General features: G+C 40.4%; 9 protein-coding genes across 11 annotated transcripts; 7 read left to right on the top strand and 2 right to left on the bottom strand.

The window, feature by feature from the left end:
- Positions 1-4: 4 nt before the first annotated feature.
- LOC135164348 (dynein regulatory complex protein 8-like) lies at positions 5-1,679 on the top strand. Of its 2 annotated transcripts, none has more exons than XM_064124609.1 (5): positions 5-200; positions 333-455; positions 551-671; positions 750-960; positions 1,022-1,159. In XM_064124609.1, exons 1-5 carry the CDS (start codon positions 137-139, stop codon positions 1,127-1,129), a joined length of 627 nt encoding a protein of 208 aa, XP_063980679.1. In that variant the 5' UTR covers positions 5-136; the 3' UTR covers positions 1,130-1,159. The 2 variants fall into 2 exon arrangements, with proteins under 2 accessions (XP_063980679.1, XP_063980680.1); XM_064124610.1 differs by lacking the exon at positions 1,022-1,159 and adding an exon at positions 1,538-1,679 and having other exon boundaries at positions 20-200.
- LOC135164341 (delta(3,5)-Delta(2,4)-dienoyl-CoA isomerase, mitochondrial-like) lies at positions 1,192-2,984 on the bottom strand. The gene is made up of 6 exons (XM_064124601.1): positions 2,717-2,984; positions 2,490-2,631; positions 2,154-2,370; positions 1,794-2,074; positions 1,560-1,686; positions 1,192-1,489 (listed from the first exon to the last, which is right to left on the bottom strand). The coding sequence occupies exons 1-6, from the start codon at positions 2,763-2,765 to the stop codon at positions 1,391-1,393; spliced, it is 915 nt and encodes a 304-aa protein (XP_063980671.1). The 5' UTR covers positions 2,766-2,984; the 3' UTR covers positions 1,192-1,390.
- A 579-nt stretch (positions 2,985-3,563) lies between these two features.
- Positions 3,564-9,545, top strand: LOC135164329 (probable ATP-dependent RNA helicase DHX35). Of its 2 annotated transcripts, none has more exons than XM_064124576.1 (13): positions 3,564-3,734; positions 3,909-4,023; positions 4,094-4,308; positions 6,308-6,487; positions 6,734-6,874; positions 7,061-7,223; positions 7,301-7,462; positions 7,532-7,678; positions 7,797-7,938; positions 8,029-8,315; positions 8,486-8,791; positions 8,863-9,016; positions 9,343-9,545. In XM_064124576.1, exons 2-13 carry the CDS (start codon positions 3,993-3,995, stop codon positions 9,467-9,469), a joined length of 2,055 nt encoding a protein of 684 aa, XP_063980646.1. In that variant the 5' UTR covers positions 3,564-3,734; positions 3,909-3,992; the 3' UTR covers positions 9,470-9,545. The 2 variants fall into 2 exon arrangements, with proteins under 2 accessions (XP_063980646.1, XP_063980647.1); XM_064124577.1 differs by lacking the exon at positions 3,564-3,734 and adding an exon at positions 3,788-3,834.
- LOC135164337 (ceramide phosphoethanolamine synthase) lies at positions 4,305-6,221 on the top strand. Its single transcript, XM_064124596.1, has one exon. The coding sequence runs from the start codon at positions 4,562-4,564 to the stop codon at positions 5,720-5,722; it is 1,161 nt and encodes a 386-aa protein (XP_063980666.1). The 5' UTR covers positions 4,305-4,561; the 3' UTR covers positions 5,723-6,221.
- A 239-nt stretch (positions 9,546-9,784) lies between the features above and the next one.
- LOC135164352 (prefoldin subunit 2) lies at positions 9,785-10,756 on the top strand. The gene is made up of 3 exons (XM_064124615.1): positions 9,785-10,004; positions 10,117-10,240; positions 10,439-10,756. Exons 1-3 carry the CDS (start codon positions 9,856-9,858, stop codon positions 10,622-10,624), a joined length of 459 nt encoding a protein of 152 aa, XP_063980685.1. The 5' UTR covers positions 9,785-9,855; the 3' UTR covers positions 10,625-10,756.
- A 432-nt stretch (positions 10,757-11,188) lies between these two features.
- On the top strand, positions 11,189-17,087 carry Smc6 (Structural maintenance of chromosomes 6). Its single transcript, XM_064124570.1, has 3 exons — positions 11,189-11,622; positions 11,712-11,904; positions 11,970-17,087. The coding sequence occupies exons 1-3, from the start codon at positions 11,509-11,511 to the stop codon at positions 14,900-14,902; spliced, it is 3,240 nt and encodes a 1,079-aa protein (XP_063980640.1). The 5' UTR covers positions 11,189-11,508; the 3' UTR covers positions 14,903-17,087.
- Positions 17,088-18,069: 982 nt separating this feature from the next.
- On the top strand, positions 18,070-22,109 carry LOC135164782 (uncharacterized). The gene is made up of 9 exons (XM_064125453.1): positions 18,070-18,278; positions 18,526-19,209; positions 19,372-19,388; positions 19,504-19,515; positions 20,026-20,105; positions 20,428-20,636; positions 20,943-21,111; positions 21,198-21,232; positions 21,408-22,109. Exons 1-9 carry the CDS (start codon positions 18,267-18,269, stop codon positions 22,107-22,109), a joined length of 1,920 nt encoding a protein of 639 aa, XP_063981523.1. The 5' UTR covers positions 18,070-18,266.
- Positions 22,110-22,724: 615 nt separating this feature from the next.
- Positions 22,725-23,308, bottom strand: LOC135164781 (larval cuticle protein A2B-like). Its single transcript, XM_064125452.1, has 2 exons — positions 23,297-23,308; positions 22,725-23,198 (listed from the first exon to the last, which is right to left on the bottom strand). Exons 1-2 carry the CDS (start codon positions 23,306-23,308, stop codon positions 22,725-22,727), a joined length of 486 nt encoding a protein of 161 aa, XP_063981522.1.
- Positions 23,309-24,227: 919 nt separating this feature from the next.
- LOC135164347 (cuticle protein 19.8-like) lies at positions 24,228-25,262 on the top strand. Its single transcript, XM_064124607.1, has 2 exons — positions 24,228-24,281; positions 24,518-25,262. Exons 1-2 carry the CDS (start codon positions 24,270-24,272, stop codon positions 25,136-25,138), a joined length of 633 nt encoding a protein of 210 aa, XP_063980677.1. The 5' UTR covers positions 24,228-24,269; the 3' UTR covers positions 25,139-25,262.
- Positions 25,263-25,612: the final 350 nt, after the last annotated feature.

The raw sequence follows: 25,612 nt of genomic DNA, 5'->3' as shown, positions 1-25,612 counted from the left end.
GCTAATTCCAATTGTGTACTATTGACACTATTTATTGCATTGATTTATAATTTTGGATTTATTTATTTATTTTAATGATTTTCCATTCTTGTCGAGTGAAATGTTGTAAACGCTTAGTGGGAACTAGCCCGACAGAATGAGCATAAGCACTTCGGAAATACCTCGTATCACCAGGAAGTCAAGGATCCGTACGTCGCGTGGTAAAGTATTGATTTAACATATGATAATTTACTCAGTAGAATATAAACCGGTGATTCAAAAGTTTGTAAAGAACTTGTTCATAAGTTCATAATAATCGATTTCTCATTAACATTTTATACTTTTTCATTTAGTGTCAGGATCACTGGAGCCCTCACTCCTCGAAAAAAGAATATCCGACGCCTTCGATGTATTTGACAATGCGAGAAGCCACGAGGTAGATGTGAGAGAGTTGGGTACAATTATCAGATCCCTCGGTGAGTGGATTCAATCAATTATATGAAGTATAGCAGAGGAAGAATTTTTATTTAATACTTTCATATTAAATAAAAATTCTTATTCTTGTGCATAGGATGTGTTATGAGTGAGGCTGAACTGCAGGAGATTCAGGTGCAGGTAGAGGACGTTGAGAATAACTGTGTGACGCAGGAGAGATTCGTCGAATACATGTCGAAAGCCATTTGCGAACGAAAGTAAGATCATAGCGAGTGAAAAAATAATTGACACACTTGCGATTATTGCAATTGCTATTTGATTTTATGATATCATAGATTCAAACCAGCGGACCCAGAAGATCTCTTGCGGGCCTTTCAGTTTTTAGACCCGGAGAATAATGGATATATAATGCGGGCTGACATGGAAAAAGCGATGATGGAAATTGGGGAGCCTTTTACCAAGGAAGAGATAGACGAGATGATGTCGGTGGCGTGCGATCCAACAACTAATAAAATTAACTACGAGCATTACATAAATTTGCTGATCGTAAGTACAGAAATCCAGTTCTGTATTCCTTTTACCTTTCCTACTTGTCCGAGTTTTCCAGCCCAAAATTCCCAAAGAGGCCGATGTTTATTCGATTTGTGAGGCCATAGAGGCTGCGAAAATGGACGCTGCCCCAAAACGAAATATATTTTTCAAAGACTTGATATGATTAATAAAATACTTTCAAAGTTTAATCGATGGTTTCGGAACAGTATATCAAAATACAAGGTATTATTTAACGTATAAAAATTTATTATAAAATTCTATTGAACCAATTTTTATAAAGGAAGCCCTCCGATTTTACTCCGATTTCTCTTAAATTGCTTCATAAATGTATAAAAAAATTATAAAATACATAACATTTTAAACATTGGCCAATTCCTGTCCATTTCAGTTCGTGAGAAAATATACCCCATTCCTCCGTTGCTATTTACAATTTGGAAAATGTAGGACGTTCCCCTTTGGTGGCCGATGCGACTGCACCCTTGACGAAGTCCTCACTCTGTAACATCGCTTGATTCAAATTTCTCTGAAAATAAATGCAACATTAATTTATCGAATTTGTGTTCAATTTTAGGTGGACTAATTGTGATGCTCACAATATAATCGAGACCCTCTTGAACAGTGTGATCACTTGAATAAACGAGTGTTAGCTTGGCGTTCTGCACTGCAACTGGACTTTTCTTGGAGATCTCTTCCGCAAGTTTTAGTGTTTCTGTCCATAAACTAGGGGGGAAAATTCGATGATTTGACATTAAAAAAAAAATGTAGAAATTGACCTATTCTCCCGGTGATTCAATCACACAATTATTCATTAGGAAAGATTAGAGTACCTCTCATCATCCTGGAACAGTCTATTGACAAAGCCACATTGTAAAGCCTCGTCAGCGGATAATTTCCGTCCAGTGAAGGCAATCTCCCGGACTAAGCTGGAGGAGCCAATATTCCTGGGGAACCGTTGCAGCGCACCGACATCGGCAGCCAGTCCCAAATCGACTTCTTTCAGGGCGTACCAAGCGTTGGTCGAGCAATATCGAATGTCAGCACCGCAGATGAGGTTGAAGCCAGCTCCTATGCAAAGACCATGTATGGCAGCAATCACGGGTTTGCGACACTACAAATTACTTTCTCTATTCATAATTATCTAAATTTCAAAAGGAATGGGAAATGATTAGTTGCACATCTCAATATACTTTTTCGAGTGAAGATAATGCGTCCTGATATATCTTTATTCGTTTTTCGAGTGCTCTAGCCTTGCGTGCAACATCTTCGTGCTGTGCGATATCTTGTCCCATGTTCATAGCCTCTTGCAAATCTAATCCAGCGCAAAATGCCTTGCCCGCTCCTGTGATCATGACCACTCGACAATCGTCGGAATCATCGAGCATTTTGAAACATTTGTCGATTTCTCTATGAAACAGGGGAATTAGAATGACATTTTTTTTTAATTGGTTGAGGTACTTATAACGTGTCAAAAAGAATCTGAAATGGTCAAAAAAATGATTTTTGGGAATTACAAATATACTTACAGCCACATTGCATGACTCATTGCATTCATTTTATCTGGTCTGTTTAGTTGAACTTTGTACACAAACTCTTTAGGACTCGATACCGAGATAGTCTCAAAATTAAAAGATGACATAGCGGAAGAATTTCTTAAATTTTGCAGTGCTGAAATTGAAACAATGCAAACCTCCATCAGTACTGTAAATTTAACGGCGACTATTTAAGTCCCTGACGAGCAACCTTCTCTTACGTTTAATGGCTTTTAAGACAGATCTGCCAACTCCAACGGATGTATACATTTTATCCTCGTTTCTACAACTTGTTGATACTTACGTTACCTGAAGTGCTTATGCAACAATTTGTTTCTTTTTATTCAATTTAAATTAAATCGTGATCTATGGGCAGAAGGGGGAATTTTCAGCCAATGGAGGATCCGATAATGTCAGGAGGGTATATTTCTTTTACACGTAGACTGACGAGTCCGTTGCAACGTCTTCAGAGGTGGGAGTTCGTGGGGTTTGGACAAAGTGACGGGTCACCGAGATTATCGAGGAGAAGATTATTGACGTTTATGAAGAGGGAATGCTACCTATTCTTCGTAATATCTTACCGACGGGCACGTTCACCATCGTAGTTCATGCGCCACCGCTACGAAATTTCGCGAAATTAAAGCCGCCCCATACGCACCAGCAATCTCCCCTTTAATCTCTGGTGGCCACTGGAAAGAGAAGTTTGTCTGCCAATCGATCAGACAATGTTAACCTTCATCGTTCACTGGATTTGCGAATTGCCGGAGCTGCGAGGGCTCTCTACTGCCATCGATTCCACCTCGGTGAAATAATAATGTGCTAATTAAAGGCGCTCCGTTCCTCCAAAGATCGCAGCATTACCATCATTAATAATTAGTCGTTGAAATCTTACATGTGGAACAATAAAAATGGTTGTTTCCAAACCACTTTGCCACACACTGATGTGATGCTCCTATTCCATCAATCCCTCATTCATATAAATGTCTCCCGTATCTGAAAGTCAACGTCACTCTTTCCTCATTCAGGTTCATACATCAATCGTTCGAGATCCCTAGAGTGATGTTCAAAAAAATTTTTTTTTCCCTTCAAACCCCTTTCTTGTGACTTCAAAATGAGACTTCGCAATGGATAATGCAAATTCGAGTATTTGTTTACAAGATATCGACGATCAAAGAAGGCTCTTTTCAACTTGCCTACTGTATAGGCCACCTCAGCAAGAAGACTGGTGGGGGAATCGAGGTTGAGTATTTCTCTGGGGTAAAATTTCTCCCCAGTCATTCTGTAGTAATCCACCCACTCGTGCACTGGTTTCAATGTCGACGAGCGGTGCTATAACCCTGTCGGTGTTCACCCTGCAAACATCACAACACTACGAATAAAAAATAACAAAGTTCCCATCATTTGAATTTGCAGTGTGTCAGATCGACCTGATTATTTAATCGACATACGTCAGGTAGATGCCTCCAGAAGTGACTCCTGCAATCTATCCACCACTCAATGTTTTCTAAAGTGAAATTCATCGCCCCAGGTGAGTTGAGCACTGTTTTTAGGTTATGACTCATAAAATGTGTGACTTTTGATGATTTATTAATTCGAAGGGGAGAATTCATGGCGTGAAGACAAACCGGATATCGATGCCCACTCATCAACGCAATTTGTTTACAATGCACATCAATCACTAGCCCTAGATCTTCAACGTCAGCGTCTACCAATTTATAAAAGCCGTAACGCCATCATTTATCTTTTAGAGAAATATCAATCTCTCGTTCTAATCGGTGAAACAGGATGTGGAAAGAGCACTCAGGTGCCTCAGGTAATTACTCCCTAAAAGAATCAATAAATAAAAGAAGATCATGCAGAAAAGGGTTTGCTGCTATGAGTATCCAATTGACATGAATACGCAAGACCATTCACCCACGATCAATCAAGAATTTAAACCCACTCTTCTATGTATAGAGAGACGAGATAAATGAGTAAATTCTTTAGTCAAGAGCAGTTGACAATATTTTTCAAAGAGATAAGATAACAAATATCGAGTGCGTGAGAGAAAGAGTAAAAGAAATGAAATGGACAAGGTGATTAATTTAAAAAAGTGTAACGAAGTTACTAAGGAAAGTTATTCTTCCAAATATCGTACAAAAATGGGCTTCGCACACTCGGAAAAACGTCAGTGGCTAACCGCAGTGATAATGTATATCCTATTTTGTGTTATTATGGATCTTAGATTGCATTATCGAATGCAAAATTACAGTGTACGAGTGATGAACAATGCCAGTGAAGCCATTTATGTATCGAACATTATCCCATGTGATTTGGATCCACTGTGTGTTGTTACCATAAAAGGACTTACATTAGATTACATAAACTTCTATATACTTGGCCCATTGGCTGGACTAACCGAGAAACTAATGAGATTGAGCCAGAGCACGTGGGTATCGCCCAATCTGATAAGTGTAACTCACGTGCTTGTTGCTATTGTAGCTGGACAATTGATCAGTAGAAAATCACTGATGCATCGCCGACTCGGAGTTGTGGCATTTCAAGTTAGATCATGGCTCGATGATCTGGATGGTTTTGTGGCTAGACAGATACATCATATTTATGGTGAACATTCCGATGTTGGTAGTACAGGATATTTTGTTGATGCAATCTGTGATACACTTGGTACAGCTGCATTATTGATTGGTATATTTATTTATCTCAAGAACAATATGCCAAAGTACTCGGGTTATATGAAATTAGAGCCTATATTGCCTGTTGCTGGTAGCCAAGTAGGTTCGTGCGTTGTTCAGAAGAAAAAAATACGTCATATCAGAGTTATACCAACTATTCTACTTGTTACCGGGGAATTGATAATATCCAGCGCTTTGTGGAATCGTTACATTGATCTTTATCAAAATCTTCTTGAATCAGATAATCTTAGTGTTTCCATAACTCAACAAGAGTTGTTCACCAAACAAACTCAAGTGTTACGACAGAACTCGTTGTTGATTACCACTACACTTTGGCGACTTATTAATCCTCATGCATTGACAGATTATTTGTTGGCTGCGGTATTTGTCGATCGTTTGTGGTCTTACATGCATTCCATCCGGTGGATTGGGTATATTTTTATATTCGTCGTAGTTTATTATACGGAGTTTCAATACATGCAGAGTAGTAGGTTCATTATGGAGATGGGAACTCCTGTTGTTTCAGAAATTAATGCTAATAGTACTGTGTCTTAATACTATTAATTTTTCCATTGTACAGAATATACATGTAAAAATTATATATTATTAACTGTAATAAGAAACATGTTTTTGTACGTATATAATCTCCGTTTTTGAATATATAATTAATTTTTCCATACAATGATTTTTGTTTGTTCGTACAATGCTTTTATACACGTATGAAATTATTTTTTTTATTCTAGAGTTATATCGAAAACATGTTTTCTGCTCTTCACGTAGTTCTATTATCTTGCGGAAATCAGGAAACAGATTTTGATTTTACTGTATGAATTAATAATAGCATAATACTCATGTAATTATTCCGAAGAGATTAAATTTTATGGATTAAAACATTTAATCGAAACATCTACTGCTTGTGAAACAGAAACATGCAGTAATTGAGTTTTTTAAGGAAAAAAAATGTAGGGAAAACGCATGGCCCAAAGATGATAAATGATTCATAGAATGCCAATAGAATTCCAACAGTAACGCAATAAAAATTCATTCTAAGAAAGTATTAGGCTTCTCATTAAATTTCAATACGTGTCATCGAGATTTTTTTTTCACTTTTATGCAATTCCATATTTTATCCTCGCATAGTATTTACTGGAGGCAGGGTGGTGTACAGATGGGAAAATCATTGGAATAACAGAGCCGAGAAGAGTAGCTGCAACATCTCTGGCTAGTCGAGTGGCGGATGAACGAGGCTGCATATTGGGAACAGACGTCGGGTACTCGATACGTTTCGATGACTCCACTGACAACACTACAAAAATCAAGGTGTCCCTTCTCGTTCCGCCGCAGCGAGCAAAAAAGACATTAGACTTTTTTTCGAATGTTAAAGCCTCATTAATTCATTGATGGAGTGGAATGATTTATTCAAATCTTTCTCTAGATGACCATTCAATTTTTTCGTGAGTTTAATGTACCGAAAACCATGTCTGAAGTGTCCATTTTGCTCCATCTTTTCCTGCTTCCCCTGCTCGGTCACTGTTGCTAATAAAATGATGGTTTTTGTTTGATCAGTACATGACTGAAGGGATTCTCCTACGAGAAATGATGGGTGATCCCTTGTTAACTAAATACTCCGTCATTATCCTGGATGAGGTTCATGAGAGAACTTTGCTGACTGATATAATCATGGGGCTCTTGAAGAAAATTCTAAAGGTGGGAATAGTTGTAAAGCGAAATAGATTAGTAGTTTTCACTGAGGCTCTCTAAATTCCGTGATATTCCTTGAAAATAGCTCAGGGTGGCCTCACCTTGAGCCCTTTTATGGCTTCAGTGTTATATTGGAGTAGGAAGAAAAAGGGGAAGAATTAGAATGATCTTAGAAAAAATTCATATTTATAGAAACGCAAAAGCTTGAGGATCATCGTTTCGTCGGCTACGGTAGATGCTGAAGAACTTCGAGATTTTTTCAATGGAAATACTAGCAAGGATGCTGGAAGAGATACTGCCTGTATTCTGAGTGTCGAGGGCCGCTTGTATCCGGTAGATATATTCTACGTGGCGGGTAATAACGGTTTTCTTCGACTTTCCTCATCTCGTCGTTCATGACTCGATAAAAACGAAATGATTTTTTCCTTTCAGAACCAGTTCCCGATTATGTGAAAGGAGTAGTTGATACGGCTTTGAAGATCCATGAGAACGAGGAGCCGGGGGATATTCTGGCATTTTTAACTGGCATGGACGAAGTGGATCGCGCGGTATCACTATTGCAGGAACACGGAAAACTCGTTAAAGAAGGAAAACGTGAGTTCAGGGGAAGACTGAGATGAAAAAATTCTGGGTATGAGCCGTTGATGAGGGATTTTATTTCAGAAAAAATTATGCCATTGGCTATGTACGGTTCTTTACCGAATGCCGAGCAACTGAAAGTGTTTTGGAGAGCCCCCAAAGATACCAGAAAAATTATTGTAGCTACAAATATTGCAGAAACTTCAATTACCATCTCCAATATTGTTTATGGTGAGTTGCCATTCTCCGGGAAAATCAGAAATCGATTTTTCATTTAAATTTTGTTTATTCTACATTTCGCAAACAAATTTACAGCTCTGAATTCTCAGTCTCGCTCCCATTTTTTTAGTAATTGACTGCGGCTTCGCAAAAATCCCCTGGTTCGACGTTGACACCCAAACAGACAGTCTCATTGTGGCCCCGGTTTCAAAAGCATCAGCGAATCAAAGAGCCGGCAGAGCCGGGCGAGTTCAGTCGGGGAAAGCCTATAGGTAACAAAAATTTTTCATTTCTATTGTAAAATAGATTTCCCCGAGTGATCATCCAATTCTTCGTTTCTATTTTCTGATAACATTCTACAGACTTTACACGGAAAAAGCGTATGACGACTTGATAGATGTAACACCCTCGCAAATGCAGAGATCCGATCTTGCCCCGGCGATCCTTCAATTGAAAGCGTTGGGCATCGACAATGTTCTTCGATTTAATTTTCCTTCTGTCCCACCCAGTAAAAATCTACTAGCCGGTTTTGAACTGCTATTCGCTCTGGGAGCTATTGATGATAATGGATTATTGACGAACCCTGTGGGCATCACTATGGCTGAGATGCCTCTGGAACCGGTATTCGCTAAGTGTTTGATTGCTGCAGGTAATCTAAGAAATCTAAAATTGTTGTCATTCTGTAGTGTTTTACCAGCCAACAATTTAGTTCATGATTTCAGACTTTACTTTAATTAATAATCAGTAGAAAATTTCGATTATTAATACGTAGTGGAATGTTCTCCCAGGAAGTAGTATTATTCAATGTTTGCTTTCCAGGAGAAATGAATTGTTCCGATGAAATAACAACAATTCTAGCTATGCTACAAGTCGAGAACGTATTAATTCGGCCGGGTGGAGGGCAAGCGTCGATAAGAGCACGAATAGCTCATCGTAAATTTGAAGTTGAAGAGGGGGATTTGTTAACTCTGTTGAATATTTACACAGCATATGAGAAGAACAAATCGTCAAGTTGGTGTCAGAAACATTTCTTAAATTCCAAAGCGCTGAAACGTGCTTCAGAGATCCGAACGCAAATGCGACGTCTGATAAAAACACTGAACATTCCGTTACATTCTTGTGAAGGTGAGTTCTGTAAATCTAATTAACTTGAATTTTTCAACCAGTGAAATTTGAACGAAAATAATTTTTCTTAGGCGACATCACTCGATTGTTGAAATGCATAACGACAGGGCTGTTTCCCAATGCTGCGTATCTGCATTACAGTGGAGTCTACAAAACATTAAGGGGCAATCAGGACTTGTATATTCATCCCAATAGCTGTTTATACACTCTTCAACAACCGCAGTGGTACGTGGGAAGTGCGAATCACCCGGGTGCACGTGGTTCTTAAGTCATTGCATTAGTCACTACGGATTTTTATTCACATTTATTTTTGTCAAGATATTTGTTGGGCCTTGTCCAAGTTCGGATCAACAAATAGATCATTGGTTTATTTTTTGTTTTTCGATAATCGATTATTTTAAAGAATTTCCTAGGGAATATTAGCATAAACAGTGAGCTTTGGCACAGCGTAAATTGTGCAGGAAAACTTTTATTTATATTCACTAGGATAGCATTTATATTTAGCAGCATTTCCAATAACAATAGAGAAGACTAACTACTTTTGTTCACAGGTTACTATTCTGCGAAATTCTGCAGACGAACAAAATTTACATGCGTGAGCTGACGGTCATCAAATCGGAGTGGCTGTTAGAGTTGGCTCCTCACTTTTATCAACGGACGAATCTCAATAGTGTATAAGAAGTAGTCAGCTATTGTGTTAATTAAAAAAACTGATGCTGAAGATTGAAATTGTGTGAATAAAAATTTTTTGATACCACGTCTCTGATTATTTATGAAATCCTTTCTCCCTATTTACAATTTAGATGGAGAATGAGTGAGAAGAATGTGGAAAATTTTTTATTACATTATTTAATTGGAAAAAAAATATTGCCAGTTTTTTTGTCTTGTTAATACTTTTGGAGAATCTTAGCGCTTCAATACATTTTTTTCCGTAGTAATTTGAGAAATGCGTTGTCGTTCTGGCGCATGGTTCCCCTTCCTGTCCCAATTCTTCTCGGCACGCCACGAGTGGAGTATTGTGTGCAGAGGTTATATGTGTCACTGACAAGAAATCAACTCCAAATATGGCAAGCGATAAAAAAACCGGAAAATCACAAACTAAGGGTGGAAAATCGAACGAAGAAATTCTCGCTGCTTTCCAGGCGCTGCGAAATGACCAGAGATTGATGGCCAGCAAGTTGTCAGAGATGGAAATGGAGTTGAACGAGCACAAGTAATGAAAACATTCACATAACCTTACTTTTCGTGTGATTTATATTATCTCTTTCGAGTATCCATCAATGCTTTTCACATTAATTGTTAATTAACTGGACAATATGGTGTAGAATTGTCATCGATACATTGAAGACTGTGGATCCCAAGAGGAAATGCTACAGAATGATCGGGGGAATTTTGTGTGAGCAAGTCGTTGGCGAGGTTCTCCCCAATCTCACAGCCAATAAGGAGCAGGTAACTTTTTCTTATTGATAAATATTTAGACAAATTATTGTGCATATGCCCGGGCCCCAAAACTATTTCTTTTCTGACAATTTCCTGAATATAACCTCTTCCCTCCGCCATAGTCCATCTATAATAAATTCTATAAAAAATTGAGCACAAAGTCAGAAAGCAGTACAAATCAATTTTATGTTCTGTTATTCTATCTAGTTGACAAAAGTAATAGCATCACTTCAGGATCAGTTAACCAAGAAAGGCACTGAAATAAATGAATTCAAGGAAAAACACAACATAAGGATACGAGGGATTGATGAACTACAGCAAACAGAGGAGGAGGCGAAGGAGACCAATGATTCAAAGAGAAATGCACTCGTGGTGAACCCTCTGGAGGCTTGATTCGATAAATGATACTCTCCTATCGACCATATTTTCATTAAAATCAGATACAACTATTCAGCACATTTTTCACTGTCTCTCGAAGTTACATTTTATTGCGCGTCGTCAGATATTAAAGAATGCATTTACTAATTCTTTAGTTATTTATTCTCCTTCTCCCTTCCAATTCATTTCAAACAATTTCGACATAATAAATTGTTGTACTCCAACCTCGGGGAATTTTTAAGGATCAGGGATTATCCTCAGGTTCCCCTCAGGAATATAAAGAGGATTTACCTTTTTTACACTATTCAGTCTATCGTTTTTATTATGAATGACCTTCCCCTACTTGAGCCGGTTCGTCGGCGGTCAAAGGAGACCCTGTACCCTCGACCTGCCCCTTCCTCCCCGCAGCAAAAAAAGGTTACCATCGATTTGAACACTTTTCCAAAGTCTGGAGGCGAAAATTTATTTGTCTTTTCTCTGCGAAACCTTTGATCAATTTCATATACTCCCGGGGTAAAGCGGTTTATTGGCGAGCCAACCAAGTAATTCGAGGGTTTAAGTATCGCGCCTGCGCATCTCCGTGTTTATAACGGCCGTCAGGACTTCAACGAGTCGAAACCTGTCCTCGAAAACAAACGAGGATCTGGCGGGAGCTCATTTAGATGAGAAGATCTTGTGTTTTTCCGGTTAATTTGTTCGTCAAACGTGCAAACAACAGCCTCTCGGTAATGTAATCCATCAGCTTTAATCGACTGTCGAAATTGGTAAATCGGAAATTAGACAAAGAGAAGTGTCAGGAAACGGTTATGACATAACCTCAGTGCGTTTCCAAACAAATCCTTTAATCCTTCAGGTGAAGTATTACTAAGTTTGAGTGCGCGTTGATGATATAATTCATCATGGGGAGTCGTTCGCAGCAGAAGAAGAAACGTAAGAATCCGAATCCTCTTGACGAGGAGGCTGGAAATGCCAAACGCCCCAAGGATATAGAAAATTCATCTGGGTCCTCGCAGGTCAGTATCGATCAGGATTAAGTAATGATTTGACTTCAGATAATTTTGTTGACAAGCCATCAAGCGATTTCTCTTGATCCTATTCGCAGGAGACTGCTGGAAGGATCAAAAAGATGGTTTTGCGTAATTTCCTGTGTCACGATCATCTGATCATGGACTTCAACAAAAATGTTAACTTCATTGTCGGACGCAACGGCAGTGGAAAGAGTGCAATATTAAGCGCTATCACAGTCGGATTAGGGGGACGAGCATCCACAACTCAACGCGGTGATTCCTTCAAATGTGAGTCTGCATGTTTAGTCAGACTTTCAATCAATGATTTTTACAACGTCCACGATTATTTTCAGCCTTCATAAAGAACGGAAAGTCCTCATTCACCGTCGAGGTGACGCTGACAAACGAAGGCCCCAAAGCGTATGAGCCAGAGATATACGGTAATGTAATAAAGGTTTCACGCACAGTAACCCAGAGTTCTTCAACAGTTATCACGAAGAATTCTCGTGATCACATTGTGTCAAGAAAAAAATCAGATCTAAATAAGATAACTGCTGCCTTCAACATTCAAGTGGACAATCCCATATCAATACTGACTCAGAAAAATGCAAAAGAGTTTCTGATTCAGCCAAAGCCATCGAAGCTCTATGAGCTCTTTATGAAGGCAACACAACTGGAGACGATTGGGGAGAACTACAAAGAGGCATTGCAGATCAGTAAGGAAACGCAAACGAAGATGCGAGAAACCCAGAGAGATCTTCAGAGGGACAAAAAAGAGATCGATGAAATCGAAACAAAGATCAAGGCGATAGATAATCTGGAGTCTGAGAAGGATAAATGCCATGAGCTCGAGTGCGAGGCTCGTTGGGCACGTGTTATAGCTCAGGAAGTATCTCACAATACAGCTGTAGCAGCTGTTCAAAGAGGAGAAAAAACTGTTCAGAAGCTGGTAGCTGGTGCTGATCATAATTATAGTGGAAAAACTGAGGAGATCGATGCCTCTATTGCAGAGATTTCAGAACGTATAAAGGTGTCCGAGAAGGAGGCTCTGGAGTGTGAGGCAGCACGCAATGCAATCAGAAATAAATCCCAGGAGAAGAAGGACGAGTTGTTGGGGAAGCAGAGGGAACTGAAGGAGACGAGGAGAGCAATCAAGAAGACGCTGGGGGAACTTGACGAAGTCAATCAAGAAATAACAAGGTTGGATTCAGTGAGCACTCAAGCACACGACGAGAAAGCCCAACTGGAGCAACGTCTAAATACCATTGAGGAAGAGTTGCGTGAGGTGCAGCAAAGGATTCGCACCGCACAGGTCGAGCAAATGCACAATGATACCGACAAATTGCGATTGGAAAAAGAGGCGAAGGAGTACTCCGGAGAGGTAAAACGCAGAGAAGACAAACTAAAACAATCGATGGGAAAACTTCAACGACTCTCCTCAGCTTCAAATGATTTATTGAGTCGATATGATAAATATATAGAGAGGCTTGTGAGACGAATTGACGAGGAAGACAAGCGTAGACGTTTCAGACATAGACCACGTGGACCCATCGGTGCATATATTAAAATGAAGGACAATAGTTGGACTCCAATTGTTGAGAGACACATTGGCAGTGCTATCAGTGGATTTTGTGTTGATAATAATAAAGATGCTCAGCTGCTTGGAAAAATTATTCAGGAGATTTACGGGGGTCAGAGGGGACCTGAAATAATATGCAGTAAATTCCTCGATCAGATTCACGATGTTCGTAGGAATTCTACGGGAACTGAGAAGTATCCCAACATGTTCGATGTTATAGAGGTGTCAGATCCAGTTATTGCAAATTGTCTGATTGATCAGCGGGGTCCGGAGTCGATTCTCCTGATTCCCACGAGTGAAGAAGCCATTGCACTGTTGCAGTACAGTGAGAATGTTCCTCAGAGGTGCAGAATGGCCTTCACAAGAAGTGGTGACACATTCTATCCTGATCCCAATTTCAGGACTTATGGAGGCTCAGTTCCAACTGTGAAATATCTTGAGGCGTCGGTAACCCAACTTATTCAAGGTCTTAAGACGGACATTAGAGAGATTGAAACTGAGTTGGTGGATTCGAGACAGCATATGAATGCCGCTCTTCAAGCTGTCTCTCGAAGTGTGACTACGTGTAAGCATTTGACGAAAAAAATATCGCAGCTCCGTACGATGGAGAATAAATTGAGGGACACAGCCGATGAACTCAGGGACAAATTAAAGGATAAGGAGGATCTGGCTGTAGATAATCGTCCCTATTTTCTCACTCTTCGGGCTGATAAGAAGAAGGAACTCGAGCAACTGAAACACGTGGATCAACGTGTCAGTGATGAGGTGAAGGAATTACAACAGCAGTCCAACGAGATCGAGGCTGAACTGAGGCGCTGTCGTGAAAAAGTCAATGGAGTTGACGAGTTGATAAATCCCCTGAAGACTGAGATACGAAAGCTGGAGGAGCAGAAGAGGCAGTGTCAGATACAGATGAAGGAGACTGATAAGAGAATACTCGCTGCTCGGCACGATCTTCAGAGGGCCATTGCGGAGGAAGAACTTCAGGCAAGAACTCTTCAAATTTATCTTGAAGCGGCTGAAGAGCACTCGACGAGAATCGAGACCAAGCGCTCTGAAGAATCCATCAATGAGAAACTAAAGGGGATGAGACTGAGAATTGCATCGGTGGAGAAGAAATATGGTTCCAGGGATGAACTTTATGAGCAATTGGATAGTAAGAAGACCAAATATATGGAGGTCCAGGAGGTTCTCACTGGACTGGTGGCGACCAATGAGGAACATCTCCAGAGAGTCGAGAGCAGGAGGAGGGAGTACAAAAACATGAGAACTGAAATAGGAGGTAAAGTTGGTGATGCCTTCAGTGAAGCTCTCACAGTGAGGGGCTACAAGGGATCCTTGACGATTGATTATGGTAGTAAGACTCTCCAGCTCGAGGTCATACCTCAGAATACTACTGGACGACAGCAAAATGATACCATGACACTGTCGGGCGGGGAGCGCTCTTATGCCACTGTCTCCTTCGTTCTTGCTCTCTGGGAGTGCACCGCTCTTCCGTTCTACTTTCTTGACGAGTTCGATGTATTCATGGATAAAGTCAATCGTCGCATCATCATGGCCTTCCTGCTGGAGCACACTCGCAATCATCCGAATAGCCAGTTTGGTTTCTTCACACCGTTGGATGCATCCATTGTCGAAGCCAGTGATTTCTTGACCATTCATCAGCTTGAGGCACCAGAACGTGGATTCACACAGAGGGCCCAGTGAAGGGAATTCCAGTTCCTGCAATTAATCACTTTTTTTCTGTCATTGATTTTTTGTCGCTCATGTTTCGTACTTTTCTGTGTAAAAAATCCACTCTCCAATGTTTTGAGTATGTAATAATATTTAATATTTTTGGATCCTGGTGCTAGATGTTCCCCAATCAACCGCAATGCGGTTGTGGTCAAGACAAATTCTGAGGGTAGATTCTTCTCAAACAGTACAAATTATGAAGTTTACAAAGATTCGTGAAGTTTGGTGATTACATTAAATATTAAACGGTCGTGCGAAGCATTTTATATAGTTTATCATTTTTTTAAATAACGGAAAATCTTATGTCGATAAGTACGCATAAAGATAAAACATAATCAACATTTATTTTTATAAGAGCATTACCAAAATTCAAGTAGTAGAGGCCATACATATGTATGTGAAATTACAGTTGAACCCACTGAATTTTAAGTATTTGGAAGGACGTGGTAATTGATGCTTTCGAATCCAGTGATTGTTTTATCATTAATGAACCTAAAGCTCTGACGAGCGTATCACATTAAACATGTCAGGTCTCTCACGCTTCTTTCATGTCCTTCTTTGTCAACGTTTATCGTTTATCGTGTCCTTTGTTTGTTCAACAAATTTAAGCTCCTAGAATACCATTAGTTTGGTAGGACAGTCGTCTAGTTCTGAGGGTATCCAGACGTTGTTTTCTCGCTCGTTCCAAAAGACCTTATGCAAACAGTATTTAAAACTATTTACTTGATAATAATGCATCATAGTAGTTACTATTATTGTGTGTTTATGCAAAGTTTAAGTTTGTTCGATGTTGGCGTATTTTCACTAGCCATCTCAATGCTACTTCATCTATTGTTAAAAATACTGAATTAGATGTTGATAAAGCACTGGAAGTGTGATGGATAGATTATATTAACCACATGTATCATAATTTGGAAAAAGTGACACTGGCTCACAACGTGATAAATACGCCTTTGAATAAATAAAATAGTCAAGTTATTTTTCTAAGAGAATTACCAAAATTCAAGTAATAAAACCTATTCACGTGAAATTGTTGTCATTATTGCACCGCAAATGGTATCCCATTCTCCACATTTGTCGAAGGAAGCGTCATAAGTGGATCAAGGTCCTGGACTTGGCGATATGAAAGACGTAACACGCTTCAGATGTTATGTACATGCACCCTGATATTTTATATGGTGCGTGGCGAGGCGTGGTTGTAATTAGGTAACTGTTCGAGACATTGGGAGAAAGTGCTCTGGAATGTTGAGCGAAATCTTGAAGGCCACTAGTGCCAAAAACTTACAATCCTTGAGAAAATATTCGAGTGATTGTATGTCTAGACATTTTTTGACTGAATTACTATCATTATTTCGGACCCTAATCCTCAATTATGTTCATTCACGACTGACGAAAATAAAAATTATAGAGCTCAATCTCTGCAATTGAACCCAAAGTTTTCGTTATTCCCTCGGTTTTCCACAAAATCCGGTTCAATTTTGGATTTCATGTAATTGTAGAGGAGAAAGTTAAATTTTCATGCATCTGCTAGGACAAGAAGAGATAATTCACGTACGTCTGATCAAAGCGGTGGCTCTGACTGCGCTATAATGAATTTAACATTATTCACTTGCGATGAGATCAAGCAAGTGATGTTGATTGTCGCATGAATTTTCACTTTATATACGCGCGATGAATACCCGAACCTGGAGAACCTTAATATCATGGCGAATGCAGTCCACTCCGGGAGGGTAAGTCTGACGTAATCATTGAGTTTTAAGGACAATGGGGAGACTTACGCCCAATCCCCTTGGAGAACGTGTTATTCGCTTCCGAAGCGACACCAGGACCACATGCGTGTCACGTGCTTTGATAAAGTGTAACAGCATGACCGGACTAGGCCGCGTCCTTGCTGTCAATTGCCCAACTTGCACTTCAACTTTGCCACGTCGAATCGAAAATTCTGTTGATTGAATTAGGTCCAGCCATTTAGTGGCGCTCAGTTAATTCAGATCCCTTTATTTAGTATTTCATGTTATGACTATATTTGACATAATTCCCTGCGAAGGGCTAGACACGCGCTGTCATCTGCCAATACCAGTAATATCGTAGTTATTGAGTGTTGAGTGTTTAGATATTAATTATTTTAATTCCTGCATTTAGTAAAAGTAATATTACTCTTCAAGCCGCAAATAAAATATGTTCTTATTATTCGATCAATTTTTATTATCCTTTATTTTCGTATCCTTTCCCTTAAAATCTGTCGATACGCCCAGTCTCCTCTCGCTGATACTTTATTTTCCCCGTGTGACGAAAAATAAAAATAATGTGAGACAAAAAGTTGGCTCCCCTTTCCTTAGCTGGTAAGGATCCGGCATCGCAATGGCCCATGTACACCTTCATGGCCATCAGGAATTCTGGACAACAAGGCTGCCCTCACGATTCATACGCGGTAATGCTAATTGGCATTCTCCAAATGAGATAAATGAAGTCGAAGATATATCCTGTGAACGACTAGACATTAATTGATATCAATCGTCGGGGTTTTTACCCTGCACTGATGCCTCCTCCGATTAACGTGGATAGTTGGCAAGAATGTGTAATGATCCTATAAAGGCGCACCTGGTGAAATGGGACTTCTGAATCAGAGGCAAGTCCCCATTCGAAATTTTTTCCATTTTCACCAACAAATTCCCGGTGGAAATAAATAAATTTGGATACTTAATTAAATGCTAATATTTTACTTTTATCATAAACTATTATTTCTGTTTAAAGTGCAAAAACAATTGTTATTTATTGTCTTCGCTTTTTGCTTTTGAATGCCTTTATGTTGCTCCGAAAATGATGGATCCTTCAATAAAATAATGCTGGACAAATTCAGAAGCACTAAAATTTTCGTTTCTAGTATCTTCCCCCTTTGAAATGATATTCCCCAAGTGTTGGTATGATCGTCTCCTGGCTGGATGCATTGTCCCGATGTTGGGCGGGCACTAAATTTCGATGTGTGGCGTGTAATGAAAGTCCCTGGAACGTCACGACGATAAAAGGTATCCCCCAAACGACCTTCGAGGGATACCTTTACCCCGTGTTGGAGATTGTAGATTGGAGATTGGCTGGTGACTGGTTAAAAAGCGTCGCCTCCACAGTGCATCCGGCCAAGTTCAAGTGCGGTTTCCGCCTATCGTTTTTCGGTTGTGGGAAAGTCTTTACGAGACGTCTGGAGGGTGAACAGTGGAGGGGGTTGGTTGTCTGGTGGTCAGTAACAGTATGGTTTGAGTATAAAAGGCAGTGCGAAATCACCAGAAGACATCACAAAACCAAGTTGATTCAAACTGAATCCAACAAAATCTATTCAACAATGGCATTCAAGGTATGTCTGCAGTCGAATATTTTTCATTTTCACCTGATCGATTTCATCGACTTAAAATCAGTCTAAAAATTGTCAAATTCAATCTACGTATTCTCAAATCGCATTAAATATTAATTAGACGAGCCCTCTCGATATCAATCACGTGCTGCAAAATTCGCATTCCCGTCTCTTATTATTTAAATTAATTCCGGATTTTAACTTTTTCTCTCTGCGATTATTATCACTAATTTAATTATTACATTTGCAGTTCGTCACCCTCTTCGCCGTAATGGCAGTAGCTAATGCTGGATTCATCCCAGCGGCACCACTGGCCTACGCAGCAGCTCCATTAGCTAAAGTTGCCGCTGCACCAGTTCTCACGAAAACCGTCGACGCCGACTACGATCCTCATCCTCAATACAGCTACGCCTACGATGTCCAGGACTCGTTGACCGGTGATTTCAAGAATCAGCACGAGACTCGCGACGGTGATCTTGTCCAGGGTAGCTACTCCCTCCTCGAGGCCGATGGAACTCGTCGCACTGTCGACTACACTGCCGATCCCATCAACGGATTCAACGCTGTTGTTCGCAAAGAACCCGCTGCCGTTGCCGTCAAGGCAGTGGCTCCTCTGGCTGTCAAAGCTGCTGCGCCAATCGCTCTTGCCCAGCCAGCATATGCCAAAATAGCTCATGCACCTATTGCCGTTGCCACACCAGTCGCCAAATACGCTGCACCCCTGGCTTATGCTGCACCAGCGGCATACGCTGCACCGGCCGCATACGCTGCACCAGCGGCATACGCTGCACCCGCTGCCTATGCCAAGGTTGCCGCACCCCTTGGATATGCACCTGGACACATCGCGTATTCGGCGCCTGCTGCATACGCTGCTGCACCTGTGCACGCTGCATACGCTGCTGCACCTGTTCACGCTGCATACGCCGCCGCTCCAGCTTACCTCCACTGATTCTAGCTACCTCTGCGATTGCCATTATTAATATTTATTCCCTAAAATTTTTCACAGCAAATGAATAAATGATTTTTCAAAAAATATTCACATTCTTGTTATTCATCCTTTAATCTTAGACTTTACATAAATTTGATGGGAGGGAAGGGAAATGCTTTTCTCAGGTGACTATTAGATTTATAACTCATCGTTGATTGATGTTTTTGTTAACTAAACACTCTTGGACAATCACATTTCTTCATGAAATTCATGTTGTGTAACTATTATAATAATACACAGTTGCTTGCAAAAGTAACAATCACACATTCATTTTCGTTTTTTATTTTTTTTTTCGGTGTTGCGGCAATCGAGGAGACCACGCCTTGGTCTCCTTTTACCAGCCAAACTTTTGGGGAAATTGATGTCATTTTGCAGTAAATGGGGGAATGATTGTATTTAAAAATATTTCGAGAAAATGGAGTTATTCAGGACAAAAAAATTATTCGACCGGTATATTAGGATTTTGTATAATTCTGTGGAGTATTTATTTCGATGGGAACCTTAGACATACGTCAAGAGAAATAGCACATTCATTTTTAAATAAAAAAACAATTTTCTTCATCGTTACGTCAGTCGTATATTGAAATTTTGTAAAGATTTACACATGATAAAAAGGTTTTATACGAGTCTGGAGAAATTTTATTCTTTTGCATAATGAATGTTACCCCTGTAGTCCAGCAATTTTCGTTAAAAATTTCTCCCTGCGCAGATTAAGTTTTCCGCGTGTGGAAAACACGCGGATGTTTGATGGATTACGATAAGATCACGGGAATCGATCGAGGGTGATTCATGTACAAGTCAATTGACAAATGAAAGCGAGACGACGTGCCCGCGATCATGGGGTGATAATATGATTTCTTTTCGAGGAGGAAAATAGGAGAGACAGGAAGTTGTAATTTCATTAGTGCATGCAGATGAGTCATACAACAATCAGCGATAGAAAATAATCAAAGTATTGATCAGCACTCTGATATTCATTAAAAACTGACATCAGTTGCTCAAAGTGTCAAAAACGCCTGAAAGTTTAGTAACAACCTCCGCCTGGTAATGAAAATTCCAACATTTTCGTAGGATAAACGGGAGAAAATAACGTGCGGTCACTGCTGGGTGACTCCTAAACGTGGGGTAATTTTCACTAAATTTCTCAAATAAAAATGATCGGAGACATTGGGTGTGAGGCACGACATCATGAACATTCGCAAAACGCACAATCGCAATTCGGAGAAAGGCACTTGATTATTTGGGTATTCCCGAAATGTCCACGGTTTAAAAAATTCTTTCGCATTCGGTCGATACACCATCAATTAAGTAGTGTCTCAATTACGATTCCCATTTACTTGACGAGCCGTCGACAGGCATCTCCATTGATCATTGTAATTAAATTTCCCAAAACTACTTATTATCGAATTGATCGAGGGTCCTACTCATTAAACGATATTCAATACCATTATATTTACCGATTTGGCATTGGGTGCGGTTATCTCCCGCGTCCGAAAATCCGGCCCCAAGACCCCCTGTTTATGCAGTGAAAGTATTCATGCGTACGGCGGTCACTCCCTGCACTGGATTCGCCCCATGGTTCCCATTTTTGTTTATTCGCTCTTTTTTCTCGTCGTGGATGCTGCAAATTTTGAAACGGCGCACTTTTGTGCAACGGTTGTGCAGTTGTTACATCACAGATTGTCTACCACCACTGCCCTGGTTCGATTCGATCGGAGGCGTTGCATATCCCGTACTTTGCTTTTCAACCACCTATAAATACGGGTAAAAAAACCATCATCATCTCAGTATCGGTGGAATTGTCAACTGCATCACACACCAATTGTTGTAATTATGGCATTCCGCGAGGTGAGAAAAGTTATTTGCACTGATAGAGCAGTTTAGTTGCCCCAAACGTGGCTTCTCCACTATTACCTCGATTCATTAATTATTAGCGAATTACTTGATCTTTAAGCATTCAATTTTTAGCGTGATTTTTGCTGGGAATATTCCCAACATCATTAATAAACAAAATAATTCTTTTAATTAAAAAAAACCCAGCGCAGTGGCATAATTAAAAAAATTTCCATTTCAATTTCTACGAGGGAATATTATTCACAAATTCCCAAAATTTGAAAACTCAAATCAAATATTTTCCATTTCAGTTGATTATTTCCCTGAGTCTCCTGGCGTTGACTCGTGCCGGATACCTCGGGGCCCCAGTGGCATATCAGGCCCCAGCAAAAATAATCGCCCCATCAGCGATTCTGACCAAAACCCTCGACGCCGACTACGATCCGCATCCCCAGTACAGCTACTCCTACGACGTCCAGGACTCGATCACCGGGGATTTCAAGAGTCAGCACGAGACTCGCGACGGTGACGTCGTCCAGGGGAGTTACTCCCTCCTTGAGTCGGATGGAACACGCAGAACGGTGGATTACACGGCCGATTCCCAGAATGGTTTCAACGCTGTAGTTCATAAAGAGCCAATCGGCGAGAAGTTGGTAACTCCCTTGGCCAGTTCAATAGTGCAGCCAGCAGTGGCCTACGGTCCGCCAACAGTAGCAAAGTATCCAGTGCCGATACCCGCAGCTACTTATGCCCCGGCTCTCCCCCAACTCTCCGCCGCGGTTCACAGCAACATCGCGGTGTCACCGGCGCTGACTTATGGACCTCCCGCTGTCGCTAAATTGGCAACACCCATCGCTACCCATGAAGCCACGACTTACTCCGCTGCAGCCCTTCCTGCGAGGGTGTACAGCACCCCTGTTGGATACGCAACCCCTGCAGTGGCCAAATACACTCCTCATCCCTACATTGCTCATGTTACCTATACGACACCTCTATTCTCTTACTCACATTAGAATTGAAAATTCAATTTCTATCGTGGAATTGAATGTAACCGTTGTGCCATTTCCGAGATGTGCTATAGATTCTGTAATTTTTATTCTTTTAATTTATAACAGAAGAAGCTTATGACTGGCCATGATTATTTTTTGTACTGCGGTTTTATTTACCAATATGTAAAATATATATGATTTTTACATTTCTAACACTATTTGGTTGTCATTCGTGATCCTGTCGGCGACACAATTTTTTTTTATTCTATCCTACTCCCATCAAAATTTAAACTTTGAGTTTCATCTTTCTATTAATTGGAACTTTGTACAGCAGTTTTATTCACGACTGTGTGTGATATTTTCGGCTTTTCAATTCTACCACAATTTTATTCCAATGTAACGGTTCCCATACACATTTTTCACATAATATTTAATTGAAAATTCTACCGAATTTGCAAAGAGGATATTCCTCTGAATTTCAACGTGAAAACAATTCATTCGAATTTAAAAATTGTCGCAGGCTATTTTTTAGGTAATTATATATAATCAAAAAAATCCATTCATTTTGCACAATTAACATTCTTTATTGATAATCCAAATACAACAGGGTAATGAGATATCAATTTTTAGACATTTTTTCTAATGATGAATATAGGCAGGCGCTGCATGCAGAACAGGAGCTGCATGGACAGTCTTCACAGCAACTTGGGCAGGTTCTTTATGAACAACTGCGTTGAATCCATTGATAGCATCTGCAGTGTACTCGACAATCCTCCGGGTTCCGTCGGCCTCGAGGAGGGAATAGCTACCTCGCACTGTGTCACCATCCCGAGTCTCTTGCTGATTCTTGAAATCCCCGGTGGTAGCATCCTGAACATCGTACGTATAACTGTACTGAGGATGTGGATCATCTTCTGGATTGAGAATCTTTTGAACGGACACTGCAGAGGGATGTCCGTAAGTTACGGCCACTGGAGGTGCGTGATAAGCGACAGGTTGATGTGCTGAATGATAAATCACGGGAGCGTGAGCTTGTTGATATGCCACCGTCGTGGGAGCCACTGGAAGAAATCCAGCACTGGCCACTGCCACCAGGGCACTGACAATTACCACCTAAAAACAAGATCATGAGTTTCCATATTAAATTGTTAATTTACTCTAACGAAATTCAATTTGAATATTCCGATTTTCATTGTTATTATTTAACTCACTTTTAGAAACATATTTATCTCTGTTTTTGCTTTCCCTGGGGTAGCTCGGGATGACGGACTGATGCTGGCTACTGTTCCATTCGATTTATATACCCCTCACATGTCGTAATGGGCTCAGAACATTGAGAGCCGCCTCCTGCGATCCCCGAAAACTTGATCCTTCGTGTTTTTTTTTTGCTGAACCATTCACCAATCCTAGGAGAATGTTTGCTTTCTTATTCAACAGGTAAAATTGATTGGCATGTTTTTTTAAGGAGTGAATGACTATGTGGGCACATTCGGCAAAGTCGAATTGAGGAGTTGAAGGATTCCACAGCTATTGACTTTTCTATTGAGCCCATTGTCCCCTTTTACGTTGCGTTAAAAGTATTTGAATCCATATTGTAAGGGAGGAGTGATTTTTATCGAATATTTGTCTCTGCATGTGATCAATATGATATCTAAATCACTAAAAGTAGAAATCACTACATATTGGACATTCTCCAAACAATTTGGTACTCGCATTGAGCCGTCAACAATTGACATGCAGCAGACGTGACCGAAGGTCGAGTCCGTTACGCATTGACACATTTATTGTTCTTTCGTAAACGAGTCCGAATTTGAATCATTCTTTACGTAACAAATCGAGTGCTCGAACGGGATCTTTCCAGAAATAATTATTAAATAATATATTTTGGACTGACCCATTCGGACCTTACTGACTGACTTCGGGTGAAATTGAACAATTATCCACTCAGCCACACTAACTTTCTAAGTAGTCCTGGTGTGGCCGATATGGCCTCGGTCAACTACCCTAGGATTCACGTAGTAACTGCGATACTACGCAATTGCCACTACCATTACTCTCAGGATCTTCCAAGTGGGGATGTCACTTCAGTTGTGACATCTTCACGGATATAAGAGTATGCGAAATTGAAGGCTCATCGTCAGTTCTATCAAGTCGTTAGTGATTGGTGACTTCAATTGCTTCACAATGGTTTCTTCGGTAAGTCCCTGCTCAACGGATACCTCAGTACCTCGTCAGTATTTTTTTTCAGGTCCAATCCCCATAAACATAATTATTTAAAAACATATTACATATCAGGTTCCATTTCCATGGCTTTTTCACTGAAGATCACAGAACTTCTTTATTAATTTTTTACTGAATATTTTACTCGTATAATTTTCGTTTCTCCCCTAATTTCTCATCAATGTCCTTCAACGTACATTTAAACACTTCAGACTAGTCTCATCGTCTTGACGACAGCGCTCGCCCTGGGCGTCGCAAATGGGGCAGTGGTGCCAGTTCCAGCCCAACCAGCGGTGCTCGCCAGGCTCGAGGACTTCGACGCAGCTCCACAATACAGCTTCGCATACGACGTTCAAGACGCCCTGACCGGGGACTCCAAGGCTCAATATGAGACCCGAAATGGTGACATAGTGCAAGGTAGTTACAGCCTCATCGAGGCGGATGGCACCAGAAGAATCGTCGATTACACTGCTGATCCTGTCAATGGATTCAATGCTGTTGTCAATCGAGAGCCAGCTGTTGCCGTTGCCAGCGCGGCCACAGCCGTCCTACCCGCAGCCCCTGTCGTCAGCAGTCCAGCAGTCGTCGCGAAGAGTGTCGTTCCAGGGAGTCCAGTGGTTGCGGCTCCAGCGGTAGCGAGGACTGTTTTCCCTAGTGTACCCGTTGCTGCTTCAGCACCCATTGTAGCTGGCCCAGTTGTTGCACCTGGTGCAGCTCCAGTCGTTGTGCAAAATCTTGGGTACACGCTACCTCGCGCCGTGGCGAGCAGATTCTCCGCTCCGATTTACTCCGCTGCGTTGAATTACCCTGTGCATGCTACGACGATCCTGTAGAATTTTACATGATGGGAAAAATCGAGGATTCCTCTTGTTTTCTATTGATTGTTATCTTTACAGTTGCGTCGATTGTTATCGACAGCGAAAATATATTGTTTTTATGAATAAAATCTAGTTGTCAAACATATTTAATCTGTTTTTTCTGAATTGATTTCTTCTACTATACAACGAAATTGTTACTAAATATTGATCCATTGATTTCAATACCGAACTTCTTCGGCCGAGTTGTTAACAGGCAATCGTTATTAGAATTAAATTATGGAAGTTATGCTACCTTAGGATATGATCAAGTTAGTTATAATTTTTAGTGAAGTCCTTCAATAATTATGAACGTTAAAAAAGTTACGGGAAGTATTCCTTGTAGAACCTCAGAAATTTATAAAAAATGAATAATCATCAATGGGGTTTCTTCCTCACCATGTGCACATAATAATTTTCAAGATCAATCGAAGAAATATAATTTTTCCAACA

The sequence above is a fragment of the Diachasmimorpha longicaudata genome, chromosome 7, assembly GCF_034640455.1.
Source record: "Diachasmimorpha longicaudata isolate KC_UGA_2023 chromosome 7, iyDiaLong2, whole genome shotgun sequence".
Taxonomy (NCBI): Eukaryota; Metazoa; Arthropoda; class Insecta; order Hymenoptera; family Braconidae; genus Diachasmimorpha; species Diachasmimorpha longicaudata.
This window is presented reverse-complemented; position numbering and strand designations above follow the sequence as displayed.